Here is a 17,980-nt window from a genome sequence, read left to right as displayed (position 1 = left end):
CTAGGTAAAAAGCCATCAAGCCCCAGTGATTCACAGCCTAGGTAAAAAGCTTTGGCCGTAGTGACCCAAAGCCCAGCTGCAAAGTTTTAAATCTGTGCCCTGGAATCCCATGTCCTAAGCATGAGCCAACTAATACATAACAACCCACAGTCTGGACAGGCTGCCTTAAATTTAGGCCACAGTGGTTTGATGCCTAGCTAGGAGGCTAAGCAGATGAAGTGCTTAGCCCCAATTCCACAAGGGGCTACATTATGCAACTTTCTGTTTCCTTCCTTTCTTCAACCCCTGGAGAAAAGGATATTAGATGTATTAAAGCAAATTGGAAAGACAGTCTAATGGAATGGGCTAATTAACATCATGAGAAAAGATGGTAAACTGTAAGTTGAGAACACAGTCCAAACCAGCATAGAAAATCTCAAAAGTATTTGACGTTTGCCACAGAAACAATATTGGATGTGGGGAGGGGTCACAGAAAACAACACTTGTTCATTTATATTAAAATATATTAAGAATCTGGTTGACTATGTTTTCTGTGTTAAAAGTACACCAAGATTTTAACCATGTAACTGATGTATATTAAGTGATATGGCAAACAGCATGTGAAGACTGCTGATAAGGGATAAAAAAGAGGAACTCATATAAAAGTGAGAACGTGGATTGATGTATGTTAGGACAAAATCTGACTACCAGGTAAAAGCTATTCATAAACTTTGGGTCTGGATAAAAAAAAAAGTATAAAAAGCCAGAGAACTGGAGACAGAACACAGTAGACAGGATCCACACCAGCACCTGTCAGATGAAGAAATACGCTTACATCAACCTGGGTCATCAATAGCCTCTGTCTTCTGCTAGTTAATCAAGAACAATAGTCTACAGATGAAAATTATCGCAGAAGAATGAAAATGCCCATTTTGTCCAGATCAAGTAGACTCCCTAACCCACATTGTGTTAGCATGCCCACAAAATAATACAGGACAAAATAAACAGCTAAAGGCACTTTCTAAGAAGCTGATACTGTGTTATCTGCTGTCAAGTAGATCAGTCAATTGCGTGAGAGATGTGGCAACTTTTCTCTTTATAGTGTCAAGGAAAAATTAAATTTCGTTTCTCCCTGTTAAAAAGTGTGAAATGTTAGATGACTAGCCACTGGCTGTTAAATCTAGGGAAAGAGTCTATAGATGAAACTGGGCATTAAGTTTGTATTTATTTGATAATTGGGCAAGAACTAGATTTGCTATGCAAATAGTCCAAACTGATAATAACCAAGGTGTGTAGGGAACAAACAAGGGTTGATATGAAAAATAAAGAATGTAGTACTCCATCTGGTTTTGTTCTGTGGGCAGTGTAACCCACCACAGCTAAAAACATTCTTGAGTAAGGAATGTCAGCTGGACTCCACCAAAAGAGTGGAGGTCAGTAGTTTGTTGCAAGAGACATTGTGCTTGAAGGAAAAAACAAAATTGGAACAGAGAGGCAGCTATGAAGCTGGCTCTGGTAACCCTTGGTGCTTTGAAGCCATGAGCAAGAAGAAAACTCAGCTAAGCATGATCCATGGCCTTTGACAACTTCTTTCTTTTATCTGTTTCCTTCTGCTGTCATCATGGGCTGCACAAAGGTAAACTCTGGCCTAAAGCTAAGCAGACGTCTGACACTTGAACCTGTGACTCTTTGTAACAGAAGCAACAAAAAGACCTGCTCTAGGGAGGAAGCAGGAATTGCTTCCTAGTCCTCAGCCAATTTCTTTAAATGAGCCTGCCTTCTGGTGAATGGAGAGGAGATCAGCCAGTGTTTCAGTGACAAGTAAAAGAACTCCATATTCTCAGTGCTCTATCAGCATGAGCTGATAAAGATCTTTTTTTCTTAGTTGTAAAACACAAAATGAAGTTTCATTTTGTATAAAAGGTAAAGCTATTCCCCCTGTACAAGCACCAGGTCATTAATGACATTTACTAGGCAGACAATGTTTATGGGGTAGTTTGCCAGTGCTTTCCTCAGGTGCCTACACTTTACCCCCAGTAAGCTGGGTACTCATTTTACAGACCTCAGAAGGATGGAAGGCTGAGTCAACCTTGAGCCGGCTACGTGAAACTGACTTCTGCTGGGATCGAACTCAGGTCATGGGCAGAGCTTTGACTGCAGTACTGCAGCTTACCACTCTGCACCACAGGGCTCCTTTCATTTTGTATATGCTACTATATACAATCTGCATCTCATCATACACCTGTAACAGGCAAACAACAAAGTAATATGTCAGGGCACACACACCACCAATGTTCCCTGCAGGTCTTCTGATCCTTTTGTATGGATCCAGTCTACCCTGAGCATGCCTGCAAGCACTACACCTTATTTCTGGACAAAGGGAGTGAAAATTATTATGGGCCTTCATTGGCTTTCCTGAGGAGTAATTAGCAACAGGCTTCAATAGAGTTCTTCTCGGTGAGGAATGTTTGTGCTTACTTTGCAAGCCGACCCATTGAAATCTCTCCCTGAGATGCCAAACAAAAGTTCCTTTATTAACAACTCCAGCCCTCTTTACAACAGGAGGGAAAGCTGTTTACAATGTGGACAATTTATAAGTGTGAAAGGGCTGTCTGTCTCTGGGGTATTGCTTTCCTGTGAAGCCCATTAATCTTGTATGTGAATTAAAGCCGCTTGCCAATATTGCTTGAAATTAACAAGCTAAAATCACAGTTGGTGACAGACAAGTGACTTTCATGTGGCAATGGAAGTGAACTGAGTTAAATAGGAACCATCATCCCTTCCTCTGATTAGTGATGGAGCCTGAGACAAAGTGATTTGCATGTATTAGAAGGAAACTCATTTCACATCCCTGACAAATTGGTTATTTTAAATAATATTTGGTCTGCTCTTTTCACCCTCCATGAATAGTTATGAGTGGTATTTTTTGTTGCATGCTTATTCTTCTTCCCAGCCCTGCTGATCTCTCACAATACCATTTTCCTTTACTCCTTATTATCTGGGAAGTATACATAGATTTTACACCACAGTTTGATTTAACAAAGGGTTTGATAGCTGTCCATCAAAGTGCACATGGGGCTACATATTGGGGAGCATGTTTATTATATGACTGCTGTGATTATCACGTGATTTTTATTTTTTTTATTAAAATTTTATATTTTGCTTTTCTCCAGGGATTCAGCACAGCTAACAAAATGCTAATGTGGCAAAAAATATGCAACAAAAGCATGAAAACATAGCCATTCAGCATTATTAAAACATAGCTGTCCAGAAATAAAATAATTTCCTTTAACAACCTCAGTAGTAGGGCTGTTGATTCAGTTCAGACCGAACCAAAAAACAGCCAAATTCCCCCCGATTCGGCTGTTTTTCGATTCGGATGAACCAAACTCAAAAAAGGCGGGAAACGGGGGAGCCGAATTTGCCTACTTTGGGGGTTCGGTGAATACATTCGGCAGATTCGGCCTCCCCTGCGTCTTCATGGGGCTTCCATGAAGGCGCGGGGAGGGGGCCCTTTAAACAGGTCTGCGCCTCCCAGCTCCCAGCTGGGAGGCGCAGATCTGTTTAAAGGGCCCCTCATGCAGAGAGCGCAGAGGGGCTTGAACACCCCCCCCGCCAGCCTTGCCAGGAGTCCCGGCAGGGCTGGGGGGGGGTCTGGAAACCTTCTGCGCTGCCTGCGCAGACAGCGCAGAGGGGCTTGCCAGCCCCCTGCCAGCCTTGCCGGGAGTCCCGGCAGGGCTTGGGGGGGGGGGTCTGGAAACCCTCTGTGCTGCCTGCTCAGACAGGGCAGAGGGACTTGCCAGCCCCCCGCCAGCCTTGCCGGGAGTCCCGGCAGGGCTCGGGGGGGGGTCTTGAAACCCTCTGTGCTGCCTGCGCAGACAGCGCAGAGGGGCTTGCCAGCCCCCCGCCAGCTTTGCCGGGAGTCTCAGCAGGACTGGGGGGGGGGTCTTTAAACCCTCTGCGCTGCCTGCGCAGACAGCGCAGAGGGGCTTGTTGGGGGGCAGATCTGATTGAAGACTCCCACCGAGCACCTCCAGGGAAGTTCCCTGGAGGTGTGCAGGGGGGCCTTTAAATAGATCTGTGCCTCCCAGCCGGAAGGCACAGATCTATTTATAGGGCCCCCCGCGCACCTCCAGGGAAGCTCCCTGAAGGCGCGCGGGGGGTCTTCAAACCCCTCTGCGCTCTCTGCGCAGAGAGTGCAGAGACACTTTACAGCCCCCCACCTGCCTTCCCGGGAGTCCTGGGAGGGGGGGCGCGGGTCTTTAAATCCCTCTGTGCTGCCTGCGCAGACAGCGCAGAGGGGCTTGTTTAAAGGCCCCCCCGCGCACCTTCAGGGGCTTCCCTGAAGGCACGTGGGGGGCCCTTTAAACAAGCTGGGAGGCGCAGATCTGTTTAAAGCCCCCCCCCCCCCCGCGCCTGTCAGGCCGGTATCTCAGTTGATTTGTTAACTTTCATTTTCCCACTGACCAGACTCAAGGACGTTGTGCATACCTAACTCCGTTTGAACCTCTGGGAACTCAGCTCTGTTTGTGATTTGTAATCTCTGCCTTTTTCTATGCTTTTATATTAACAAGTTCAAGCCAGCAAGCCTCATTGCTGTCACCTTCTTCTATGCTCTGTTAACCTATTTAACCAGTAAAAACCAGCTTCTTTGGACCTCACTGTCTTTGATGTGGTTTTTGGTTCGATTGGGCCAAGGGCTTACATTGTGACAGCAATCTCTCTTCTTGCTTCTGTCAGGCTGGAGCCCTGGAGGGTTCGCCTGCCACAAAAGGATAATAAAGTTAATAAAGAGTTAAATATTTGGAGGACAGGCCGTCTGCCTCTTGGGGAAGTTTGGGAAGAAGAACCAGGAGTTGTTTGCTATAAGCGCTATGTAAAGGTTAAAAATATTTTAAAGCATTAAAATAGCACAATGGCATTTCCCAGGGTTGATATCTGTAACCACAAATCAGATGCATTTCGATCTACTGGGCCTTCATCAGTGGTCAATTAAAACCTATGTTAAGCCTGCACACATTTACAGAAATAAATACATATACAAACAGTTTAAATCAAACCAGGCATGTGTATAGGTTTTAAAATCTATTACCAATCAACCTACTAGGTTGATAACTGCACACATCGTATATGAGAGACATATACAAACCAGTATCACAACTAGAACCAATCTGACCAGATGTTTGAGTAATTGGTAACAGATTTTACAACCTATACACATGCCTGGTTTGATTTAAACTGTTGGTGTATATATTTATTTCTGTAAATGTGTGCAGGCTTAACAAGGGGTTTTAATTGACCACTGATGAAGGCCCAATTGGCTGAAATGCGTCTGCTTTGTGGTTACAGATATCAACCTTAAGAAATGCCATTGTGCTATTTTAATGTTTTTAAATATTTTTAACCTTTACATAGCGCTTCGAATAAAAATTATATCTATATCCTTTCTCCCCAGACTTGGGTATTCCCCCTTTTTTCTTCCACACGTGTTTGCTGTTAGGGCATCTAGGCTCAAATTGTATATTCTGTAACTAAACATTCAGCTCTTCATAAGAGGCTGAGATAAGTTCTTCGGAGGACCTTGGTAATCTTTCTAAGGTGTCATTACCACAACCTCCAGAAGCAACCTCAATAACATAAAGCCTTCTGAAAATCTAGCAAACAAAAATCAATGAAGGTGACCTCCAAACTTTTTCTGGAAGACCATTCCAAAGAACTGGTACAATGACAAAAAAGAAATGGCTAATCTGCAAAGAGGAGACATGCACAACTTAATAAGAAGAGGATTCCAGAGCATGTGGAATCCAAGGTCATGAAAGGCTTTAGGGTTAAGGATGAACACCTTACATTGAGCCCAGAAGCAAATATGAAGCCATTTCAGCCACTTCAAACAGGTATAGAGAGCCAGCTTAGTGTAGCTACTATTTCTGGCAGTGAGATCACAGAACCTCTTCTTTTTTTATGTCCTCTGTGACTTTTTTTAAAAAAATCCATTTTTGTACATTAAATGCAGGTAGGCAATGTACAGCATCAAAACTTTATTCAAGGGGAAAAGCCAACAGCACACAATACACTCGTGTGAATAAAAGCTTCAAGCATGCCTGATTAAACACCTTGGCTCTTGAAAATAGTCATTTACTTTATGTATGCCCAATAGTTCAATAATACTCATTTTAAGATTAGTTCTGAATTACTTATTCTACTACCTATAAATCCATCGCTCAGACTGAGGTTTAGAGATACAGAAATTAAACTTCTAAAGTAGAATCTGTTACAAGCTTTTCTTGGGGGGGGGGGCATGTTTTGTCCATGAGTTTACAATGTGCCTTTCTTCCTAAAACGTTGTTATTTGGATAAACATGATTTTTAAAATTTTGGCTGGATGCCAGCAATTTATAGATCAGCGTGTATGACATCCATTTTTTATATTGGTTCTTGGTTTTGTCCTTTGAATCATCAGTGCTCTAAGAAGAAACCCAAGTTTATTTTTATCCAGGTAGAGTTCCCAACATCCTAGAGAGTGAGCTGTTAAAACTACACCCTCCCCTTTGCAGAATAAAGTGTGGGCCATTGTAGGGAGAAAAGCCAGAGGAATTTGTGCAGCTTAGCTAGTCAGAGGGGGCATCAGGGTAGGGCATTTAAGGGCAAGAATGGATTTTGTACCCTTCCCCCTGCATAATCCAGACCTGCACAGCTTCACATGAGTCACACAGCCCCAGAAATAATTTTTTCTGGGGTAGGACTAGACCACTGGGGGAGAGGGAATGTTGGGAACATCTGTGACCATCAGTGCTTTCTGTCCTGGGATCACTGGATTAAATCCATGGTCGTTACAAAAAAACAAAAGGCTCAGAAAAGTAAACCTTATTTGTCTGGTTTCTACAAGTCAACAGATATGGCACCATAAGAGAAATGTCCTGTGTCTGGTACTCACCCACCTTATTTTTTAAAGTGGAGACACACAAAAGGGGGGGCCTCTGAAGTAAATCTTGAACACATGAAGCTGCCTTATACTGAATCAGACCCTTGGTCCATCGAAGTCAGTATTGTCTACTCAGATTGGGAGCGGCTCTCCAGGGTCTCAGGTAAAGGTCTTTCACATCACCTACTTGCCTAGTCCCTTTAACTGGAGATGCCGGGGATTGAACCTGGGACCTTCTGCATGCCAAGCAGATGCTTTATGACTGAGCCACAGCCCCTCCCCAAGCTTACAAGCATTCATGACTCTCACCAAGATGTCTTCAGATGTGCCACAGACATTGCTATGTAATCCAGAGCAAGAGATCTGTGTTTCTTATATGGCACTTGAGCATTACTGCACTACAGGGGATCATAATTGTGAGCCTGGTTACATTATGCAATAATTCAGGAGCTTCTTCAAATGACCTTCAGTGTGTATTTATTGTCTGCTATGAAATACATTATTAACCCCTCCCCATGAAATTTATATCTAAACTAATCCCACATTGTCTTTAATCTGTCATTTTAAAGTCTACAGCACATGGGGGAATAATATTGCCAACAACATGGATGATTGCCTTGGATTTCCCTAACCCACAGGTCAAAATGAATCTAAATGTGCTGAAAAATTATTTTTATCTGTCTAGGATACCTCCAATTCCCAAGATGTGTGTTTGTGTAAAATAAGTACAACTTGGTACCACTGTCATCTTCCTTCTTCCCACAGAGAATACATGAACATTTTTAAACTGACATTTCCCAGTTTACTGCACAAACAACACTATTGTGATACCTAGTCACAACTTAAAACATTTATGATAGCCAGAGGAAAAGAGAATAATAATCATGTAAGGGACACAATTCAAATATGATGCATGATTAAAAATAACAGAGATTTACTAAAAGCCTGCAAGAAAAAAAAAAAAGGAATGATCCACAGAAGGATCTATCTTGCCAGCGGAGAGGTTTCTAAAGGTGGTCATATCCATCGTCTATGGGCTTCTTATTTATTTATCAGATTTGTACCCCACCCTTCCTGGCACAGTTAAACATCTGTTCTGAGACAAAAACATGAGGGAAAGGCATTAAAAAGTTCACTTCCATAGTCCCTGACAAACAGCCTGTTATGATTACTTTCACTTTGCGAGAGTCATTGCAACTTAGCACTTCCCAAACAACATGGATAATGTCAGAAGTCCTGGTTCACCTGACAGGGTCTTCAACTCTTTCCCAAAGCCAGCATCACCATTCCCAAATTAGGGTAGTGTTGGCACGAGAAGAAGCTGCATTAAAATGCACTGGACTTCCTATTAAAAAAAATAAAATCTTTCTACTAATTGTAATCCTGAGGTAGGCCATATTTTCCTGTTCCACTTTTAAAAAGTAGTTGTGACCAGTTCCTGTAGATTAACTGAGGGAACCCACATAGCCTCTTTCTTAAGATTTTGTGGAACCAAGCTCTTTTAAAATAAAACTTTCCCCTTAGATGTTCCCCTCAATTACAAGCTATTGTTGACGTAGTGGGCATAAAGGCTTTGGGTTTGCTGCCGTGAGGTATGTTTTGTGGTAAGAAAGAAGAACACAGAGATCACGGAAGCAGAAGTTGTATGAAAATATAACAAAGATTTATATTAATATAGTTCAGCAGCATGAGTCTCCAGACAGTCACTTAAAATTAAGCCAGATATGGCTTCAGAGTGTGGTTTGAAATCTCTTTAATGGTTGCAGTTACAAACAGGCTTTCACTGCCTATCCTTCAGGTTGGATCCTTTTACACACACACAAGATTCCAACCACACCAGTCTACCCTTTCCCAAGAGTCAAACTAAATGCTCATCCCCAGAGACAGGCACCACTACTGGGTACTCTGTCCTCTCCCCGAGGCACTCTGTCATGCTACCAGGCAAAGCTAGCCTTTAACCTGCTTTATTGCTGAGGCAAACTCAAACTGACTGCTGACCATATTTCATCTCCCCTCTGGAAAAGTGATTGGATGCTGGAGCAGCCCCCCCCCATAGGCTCAGGAATGAAACAGCTGGTTGGCTGTTTTTCCTTTCAGGGACAGGACAGCCTCCTGTCCACCACAGTAGCCTCCTTCCTGACCAAGATAACTAATGGGATACACACAGCATGCACATATATTGACTGTATCAGCCTACTCTGTGTGACATCCTAAATGAAAAAATCACCACCACTCGGGCACTTTGCTTTGGCCTACACCAAAAATACCACCACCATCTAAACGGATATTTCTGAGTTTTCCACAGCCCGGTTGTAAAATTTCTGAGTTTCCCACAACCCTGTTGCAACATTTAACAGCGTTGACAGTGTGAACTGTGGCCATTATATAATGTGCTTACATGCAAATATCGGCAAAGTTATTGGAACGAGAGAGTGGAGGAAATTCAGTACTGGACAGCTCCAACCAGCAGAGTATTGTAAAATTCCACTTGGGATTCCAACAAACATTGACTGTTAGCGAAGCCATGTTGTGGGTGTCATCCCCTGTCCTGATGGGAATTTAAAGAAACTTTTCATACAGTGGGCAAAGTCAATAAGACCTGAGAATGGGATTCTAAGGAAACAAAATGTTAGGGCAAGCAGAAAACTCTAAACATCCTTAAGGAAATACAACAAGTTTCATAAAGACTAGCAAAGTTTCTTAGGAATGTTTTTCATATCTGCACAAAAATGGGTGAAACACCAGACTTGTGACTTCAGACAACAGTGTCTTAAGGCTGATGAGTGGGAACCCTTTCCCAGGGACTTGGGATACTCTGTGATGAAATCAGCTATCAGCATTCCACAGTTGCAGCCTCAGTAGGGAAGAGTTGCAGCCTCAGTAGGGGCGACAGGTGCAGTGTGGCTGAAGGGGAGGAGGGCAGGACATGCTGTGCCAGAAGTCTTATGCAGCAGTGAGTGTGGAAGCCTTTCTTGAGGGCACTGCAAAAAGTTGAGCCAAGAGGCTGGGAAAGATTTCTTTGGCTGACTGTTCTGGCAATATAACCTTCTCTGAGAAGGGGAGTCAGAGAATAGGGAAAGAGGAAACTCACCTCCTTCATATGGATACCTCAGGAGTACCTGAGGGTATAGCAGACCCAAGGAGTGTCAGAAGAAGCCTTCTTCTTAAAAGAAAGAGGACAATGGAGAGGTAAAGGGGATTAAATAACCCCAATGTTGGAAAACGTGCCTTATTCAAAGGGCTCACACTCAAATAGAGAGACTCAATCCTGCCTGCCTGTGATTCCTGTGTCCACAAACATGGGCCCTAGAGATGTCGACTTCCCCCTCCTAAAAGTGTCAGTTACAGTCCCTAAACTTTTGTCATATATTAAAACAGGGAAAAAATGTCATTAAGGGATTGTTGGTCTTCCGCAATAAAGAATCTCTACAAATCAACCCACCTATTGATACGTAAGAATGAGATAGCCTTGGATACTACAGATAATTAAAATTAAACACCACATTGTCAGATCCTAAACAAGAACCTAAGATGGTGGAGATTTCTCCTGACCTACTACAGCAGTCAGCATGCTCAGAAATGCACCAGGAAACAGGTATCAACCATAGCAGCAAGAGGCATAAGTGTTCAACGTTACACAAAATATGTCTCTGAACCATCCACAACCTTTACTGTCTCCTTTGCATGACCTCCATGACAGCAGATTTGCAAAAGGAATGGAAAGGATATTAATCATTAATACCTGTACCTTTACTGATGTCTGAAACAGCCACAGAAGGCTGGCTTTAGAAATATCTTTTATTAATGAGCATTAAAAACAATTGCTGTCTCCATGCAGCAGCCAGCCCAGGTCTTTAGATGGGGGCTGGAGGAGGAAAAGAAGGGAAAACACACAGCCTCTTTCAAGAAGGCTTCAAAGAAAAGCTTCCTACAGCCATCTGTCAAAATGTGGGGATAGTGCAATCCTAAGCACAGTTATACCCTTTTAAATCCATTGAAGTGTATCTCTGTTTAGGATTGCAATGAAAGTCAGAGGCAATGATCTACAGCACAAACTTCCTTCTGATTACTCTGGGAATGGAGCTTCAGAAGAACATGGGGCTTTCACAGTGACTTGGGAGAAAGCCAGGGTTCCATAAGTGAGATGTAGCTTGGTACCAGTGCTTTTGGCCTCTGACCTACTGGGTTTGGTTTGCAGGGAATGAATTGGCTTTCCTCCTTTACAGGTTCTGCAACCCAGTGAAAAAAGAACAAGGTGTGTGGATGGGTGGGGGGAAGGGTCTCATTATTAGTTTCAAGGGGTTCAAATACTCATACACACATCTGTACTTAAAGGACGGCTACATAGTTTAGGTGCGTACAACAAGGCCATGCCAATTACGAAGCAAATGCAAGGAAGTAGAGATGCCTCTTAATGTAACTAAATGTCAGTAAGGTAATTATGGTGTGTGACATTTCTGTGACTCTGCTGGACATCATTACACTTTTGCAATTATTTTATTTCTGACCTACAGCTGGGTATGGAACAGATAACCGGCAAATAGGAACTGGACCATGAACAATGTCCTCCCCCCAAAAAAGGTAGTCTCAGATCTATTAAACAAAAAGTAATTGTATTCATCTTTTTTGACCTTTTCTGTCATCTGTAGGTAATTATTACACATTGCAAGGACCCTGGCCATCGGGCCCATGATTGCTGTTTACTGGAAAAGGCATTGAACATGAAAAGGTAAAGAATGATGACCATTTCACGGCAAATTTCATTGATATTTTAATTGCCTCATAAATTGGCTTTTGTACACAAAATAATTGGAAAAAAAATAGAAGATAAATAAAACATGAGGTTTCAACACTCACATGCAAACTGCAGGTTTGCTTTTCGGCTGAGAATGGTTCCAAATGAATTTGTGACCAAACACTGGTATGTTCCAATATCCAGGTTTTTGTCTGGGTTATTGATTTTCAAGCTGCCTCCAACCAGCTTGTAGTGATAATTCATGGTAAGATCAATATCTGTGCCATTTTGCTTCCACCTTTGAGGGGAGAAAAATCAAATTATGCTTATAATTTACAGAGTCTATTCAGCTCTATTTTAAACAGTGTGCTGTAACATACCTTCAATAATAAAAGCATGGTTAAAATATTAGAATATCATATCATATTTCACAGCAGACTGATTTTTATATCCATCTTGTAAATTCTACTGTAAATTTTACTGTTGAAAAATCCCTTTTTTATGGTATATCCTAGGCAAGCATCCAAATGTCTACAAAAAATAATTATAACTTATTCATACAAACTCAGCTATACATCCAAATGGCATGAAGTGGTGACTGCAGATTGTGTGTGTGTGTGTGTGTGTGTGTGTGTGAGAGAGAGAGAGAGAGAGAGAGAGAGAACCTGAAAATATTTCATGGTTTTTGCAAGTGATGTAATAAATTTGCTTACGGCTATGCTTTTACAGATATAAATCAGAACAGATTATACTTCAAAGGACAGGAAGAAAGCAGAAAGGGGATGTTTATACTAGTAGTTTGAGATTGATAATGTAATAATGGCAACGCTGTTATTTTAAAACATGATTTGTCTCTGTTAGCCGGTAAAGGAGAAAATGAATCGTGTCTGCAACATATCTCAGCTATTTACAAATGTCAAAATAAATTGTGTTTTATAGATAATCATATTTGCTACAGTAATAGAAAACTCTCGTGAATTAACTGTTTGTTGTATTAAATAAGAATGCTCCTTACTTGTACCCTGCACTACTAAAGTTTGTGGGTTGGATGCAATCAGGTTTTCAGACAATCCTCTCAAATGCCCCTCCTTACCACCACCACCCCATCCCACTTGACTTTTGCCAATGCAGGTCCATAATTCTAGCATAGCTTTTTTTTTTTTTGGTGATAAAGGGGGATTTTTCATTGCCTTTTCACCAGTTGAAAAACTGGCTGGATCCAACCCTATGCCTGGAAAACATTCATAGGGTTGCATCCAACCCTATGCCTGGAAAACACTGCATCCAGTGGGGCTTTTTTGGTCAGTAGTTCTGACCAAACACATATTCACACATGGCACAGTTAACAGTATCACTTGTTTAGTACAAATGGAGTCTGCTAGCTTTATTTATTTATTTATTTGTTCATTGTAGTTTTTGTGATTATCACCAAACATCAGGAATTAAACAGAGGTACATTTTCAGAATGGGAGTGATAAATGGTTGATATCATAAGTTAGCATACTTTACAGCTACTGCAAACTCAACAAACCGTGGTGTCTTCACAGTCCATCAATTATTAGAATACTCCAGAAAGCCTAAGGTTTTTTAAAAAGTATTTTTAAACATATTCAAATTTGTAATCCCTTATGATTCATCAACAGTATTTGAATTAGCAGTGCATGGTGATTAGTTGTTTTAAAAAGTTCAGTTTCTTCCTCAGATTACCATAGGCGGTGTGTGAAAAGTTAAATAGTAGCTGACAGACTCTGCTAGTGCTATGGTTTTATGGCATTTCAATTCACAAGGCCAGTCAATGCGCATATAACTGTAGCATGTCAAGCCACGCTGACCAAAAAGGAACATATTCCAAACAAGCTTACATGGGGTTGATTACTAAGATCTGGAGGCCAAAGAAGCATTTGAAAGAAGAAGGGGATGGTGCACTCCACCCATTGACATGATGGTAATCAGGGAAGCTTCCAGAAGTCTTCATATCCAAATTTCTCTTTGGATTTTGCAATTCCATTGATTTTCTTTTGGAAGCAAACCTTGGGAATTCACCATTATTCTGTTTTTTAGTTCTAAATTGTGTACATAGCACTGTGAAAGGGGCCCTGTGGCGCAGAGTGGTAAGCTGCAGTACTTACTCTGCTCACAACCTGAGTTTGATCTTTAAGGAAGTTGGTTTCAGGTAGCTGGCTCAGGGTTGACTCAGCCTTCCATCCTTCCAAGGTTGGTAAAATGAGTACCCGGCTTGCTGGGAGTACAATGTAGATGACTGGGGAAGGCAATGGCAAACCACCCCGTAAACATAGTCTGCCTAGTAAACATTGTCATGGTCCAGGTGACAACCTGGCTTTTGAGAGAGAGAGAGAAAGCAAGCCAAAATGGTTGCTGTAGCTTTCCTTTGATTTATCCCTTCCAGTTTCAGAGACTAAGAGAGCCATCCTAAGCAGAGCTATACTCCGTCAAGGGGTAGTGACAGGTTAGGCAACCCACAAAATGCTGGGGTATGAATGCTCACTGTCAAGGGTAACAAGCCACCACCAGCCGCTCAGGCTAACCCTCCAGCTAGGAGACCAAGAGACAGCCCTACCAAGTATTAATCAAGAAGTCAGCACTGCAAGGTAGAACACTTGCAAGCTGAATTCCAAAAAAAATTACCATGTTAGCGATAGACAATGTAGGCCAAGGTACTGAGTTTAAATTGAAGACCCCAAATCCAAATAACACCACAGGAGTATAATTAATAAGATTTATTAAAAGAAATGTGCAAAGGGTATACAAATGTAAGAGCAATGCAAAACAAGGAAAGAAAATAATAAAATCTAAATAGTTAGTTTAAAATTCTAATGCAGGCTTTGACCCAGATGTTACCTGACCAGACCGACACACAGAGTTCCGGTAAGGTTTCAAAGTCCAAAATCCAAGAGCAGGTATTCTGGCCACACAAGGCCCAACCCAGTCAAAGATGGCTAGGAGCAGCAAAAGGATCCAAAAGACCAAACTGGAATGCTTTATACCAGACTGAATAAAAAAAGGGAACACTAACCCCACTCAAAATTGAATTAAGTACCACAATGATTGAGCAGAAACAACTTAAAAAATAAACAAACTAAATCAATTTATTGTATAGTGCACTTAAAATACAAATTAAAAACATAGGCCTTGAATTGAGCCTCTAGCCTGAGACCAATGGACTAAGTAGTCCTCAGTGTTCTTCTATAGTCTCATGGCTTCAATTTCGATGATCACTGTCAATTGCTTCTGCTCCTCAGAAATGTATTCCATATGAAATGAAATTCCCTGAAAATTCCACGAAACCCCATGAAATGCAAGTTTGCGCCGGCAAATGGGGGCATTCCTGGACTGAAACAGCTCAGGGAGCTGACTATAGTCAGCCGACAAGGCTGCGCCAGCGCTCGTGGCTCACACTGCCGCACTGCTCCCCGGAGATGGCATAAGTGTCCCTGCAGCAGCGTAAGTGCCAATTTAGCAGGTGCAAGTGGCATTTACTCCACTGCAGGGGTCATGCTGGCTCCAAAGAACTTTGGCCGCCCTTTCAGGATTGCTCTTCCCATGACCATAGAAGAAGGCCCATTGAGCCGAAATGCATTTGTTCTTGTTTTCTATGCTTGCGGTCTTATTTGTATTCATCAACTTATGGATATTCATTTGTATTATACAATGCACACTTAGGACTACTTACTCCAGTGGTCTCAGTCTAGACTCTAGAGGCTAAATTCAAGAATTATGTTTTTAATTTGTAAGTGCGCGATACAATAAAATGATTTAGTTTGTTTCTGCTCAATCTTCCTGGTATCTAATTTATACCAAACTGCCCAAAGCTGGCATGGCTCTGTTTGGCCAATCAGGTGTGTTGCCAAGACACGTGACCATGAACTTCTGCAGCTAATATGCACTCAAAGTCAAGCAGCTCACCCCACTAGGCTTCCTTGCACCAATGAGATGGAACACAAGTGGGAAGGGGAAGAGTTCAGGAGGGATGTGATGCCATAGAGTCCATGGCTCAGAAGCTGCCCTGTCCTCTAGTGGAACTGATCTCTGTGGTCTGGAAATTGGTTGTAATTCTGGTGGGACGCCAGGGTCCACCTGGAAGTTGGCAGCCCTACTTACAAGCTTATTTCAGTCTTCTCTCCTTGCTCATTGGCCTCTGGTTTCTCTTGTTTATATAGCTTAGATTCAGTGCTCCCTCTCAGATCTTAACTAATTAGTGAGATAGTAAACTGCTTCCGTCCCCCATGGAGGGGGGAAGTGGTATATAAGTACTTAAATAAATCAATAACCTGAAATTCAGGAGGGGTAGATTGTGAAGCAGAGTAAAATGGGATAGTGAAAATCTTACTCATAATTGTAACTTCCAACAGCTACAGTAATACTCTGCATTAGTCATGATTCTTTGGCCCATCTCTAGATCATTAGGATTTCTTGACCTTTGGATGGATCTTTCTTGAGACATGGATCTTTCTTGAGGGCATTGAAAACAAACATTCCATCCTTCACAACTATTGCAAAATAGCTGAAAAGAGCTCCCCAGTCTAAAGGGCTTTTTAATGCAATCAAATAGTTATATGGGTAGATATTAATGTATGGCAAAAGAAAAAGATATCAGGAAAAAAAATGGAGACAGTGATACCAGGCTGAGAGAGAAAGAAAGAGATAGCCGGGAGATACATGCTTCAAAAGGTGAGTGCAGATTGATCAAATATCAGATCAATTAGATTACGTGGATTGTGGAGATACATTATTTAGCTGGCTTAAAAAAAGCATTCTTTCTGCTTTATAACTTCTGTAACATCAAGCTGTTTGAAGTCATCTGCAACACATTGGTACCTTACTGGCTGTTATTGATCATAACGTTGGCCATCTTGTTCAAGTCCAACAGCCTCTTTCACATTTTTGTCAGGGACGGTGTGGACCTGCTAGGTCTTCTTGAACATCCTGATCCCAGTACGCATTTCTCTGACATTTATCTTACACAGAGAGAGCGTACACCTTCTGGACCCAAATCCTCCCCTCCGTTTGCAGCCTTGGATATTCTGGTGCTTAATTTGCCAGCTCACTTTAATTTCAGAATCAATCACTGAACTAACTGCTGCCATCATTACATGGCTCCCAATTAAGCTCTATAATTGTTTCTCAACACAGATGCAAAGTTGTTGGCTTACTCACAGCAAATGAATTTTTCACAGTGTCCCCCTAATCATTCTAATCGCACAGTATGATTATTATTAAACTGTGCATGCAGATCAGGGAATCAACTCCTAGTGAGGGCCTTCTCTTAATTAATATGTTTAAATCAATGAAAGAATGTTATTAATGGATGCACATGATTGCCAGGTGAGGGTTTAATCATACCATGTACACCTTGACAAATTACTTAAGATGGAAAACTGCTTGGAAATTATGTCAAACCATTCCTTCAAGAATGAGAGTTCAGTATTGCGACACTATTTTGTACATGCTTTAAAAATACAAATATAAAAACTGTGGGCATAAGTCCATACACTTATAAAATTGACTGACACTTATTAAAGCAACTAATTTAATTTTTTCCTGTAAACTATAAGAAGAACAAGAGTTGGTTTTTATATGCCAATTTTCTCTACCTTTTAAGGAGAATCAAACCAGCTTACGATCTCCTTCCCTTCTCCTCCCCACAACAGACACCATGTGAGGTAGGTGGGGCTGAGAGAGCTCTAAGAGAACCGTGACTAGCCCAAGGTCACCCAGCTGTGTAGGAGTGGGGAAACCACCCTAGTTCACCAGATTAGAGACTGCCACTCATGTGGAGGAGTGGGGAATCAAACCCGGTTCTCCAGATTAGACTTTTAACCACTACACCACTCTGCCCTAATAGGCCAGACTACCCCACTCTTATCACATGTTGAAAGCTAAGCAGGGTTGACCATGTTCACTAGGTGGATCGGAGGCCACCAAGGAAGACTGGGGCAGCTATGATGAGGAAGGTAATGGCAAACCACCTCTACTCATCTCTTGCCTTGAAAACCCATAAGGTGGAACTTCATAGGGTCCCCATGAGTCGGTTACAATTTGATGCCATGCTTGACCTTGACCTTAAGCAAAATGTAACCTGATGACTACAATGATAGTGGGACAGTGGATTCAGTTTAGCAAAGAGTTAGTAGTGTCAAGCCACTTAGCTTTCAATGAGAATTATAGGTGCAGAAGGAGGATATGTCCACTGTGTGAATGGTTTTATAGAAGGAAAATATTCCAAAACGACATTGGCCAGGACACATTCTGTCTCCAAACGTTCTATTAACTTTTAATTATTCTATTTGTTCCACAAGTCTAGCATAGAACCCTAGATTTTAGCA

General features: G+C 41.8%; 1 protein-coding gene across 1 annotated transcript in view; it reads right to left on the bottom strand.

The window, feature by feature from the left end:
- Positions 1 to 17,980, bottom strand: part of CNTN6 (contactin 6) — a 187,164-nt gene that overhangs the window by 119,629 nt on the left and 49,555 nt on the right. The window contains exon 2 of the mRNA XM_056846756.1: positions 11,759 to 11,934. Within this exon, the coding sequence (XP_056702734.1) occupies positions 11,759 to 11,934 (176 nt within the window). The remainder of the gene's footprint in view (positions 1 to 11,758; positions 11,935 to 17,980) is intronic.

This window comes from Euleptes europaea, chromosome 1 (assembly GCF_029931775.1).
Source record: "Euleptes europaea isolate rEulEur1 chromosome 1, rEulEur1.hap1, whole genome shotgun sequence".
In the NCBI taxonomy this organism is placed as follows: domain Eukaryota; kingdom Metazoa; phylum Chordata; class Lepidosauria; order Squamata; family Sphaerodactylidae; genus Euleptes; species Euleptes europaea.
This window is presented reverse-complemented; position numbering and strand designations above follow the sequence as displayed.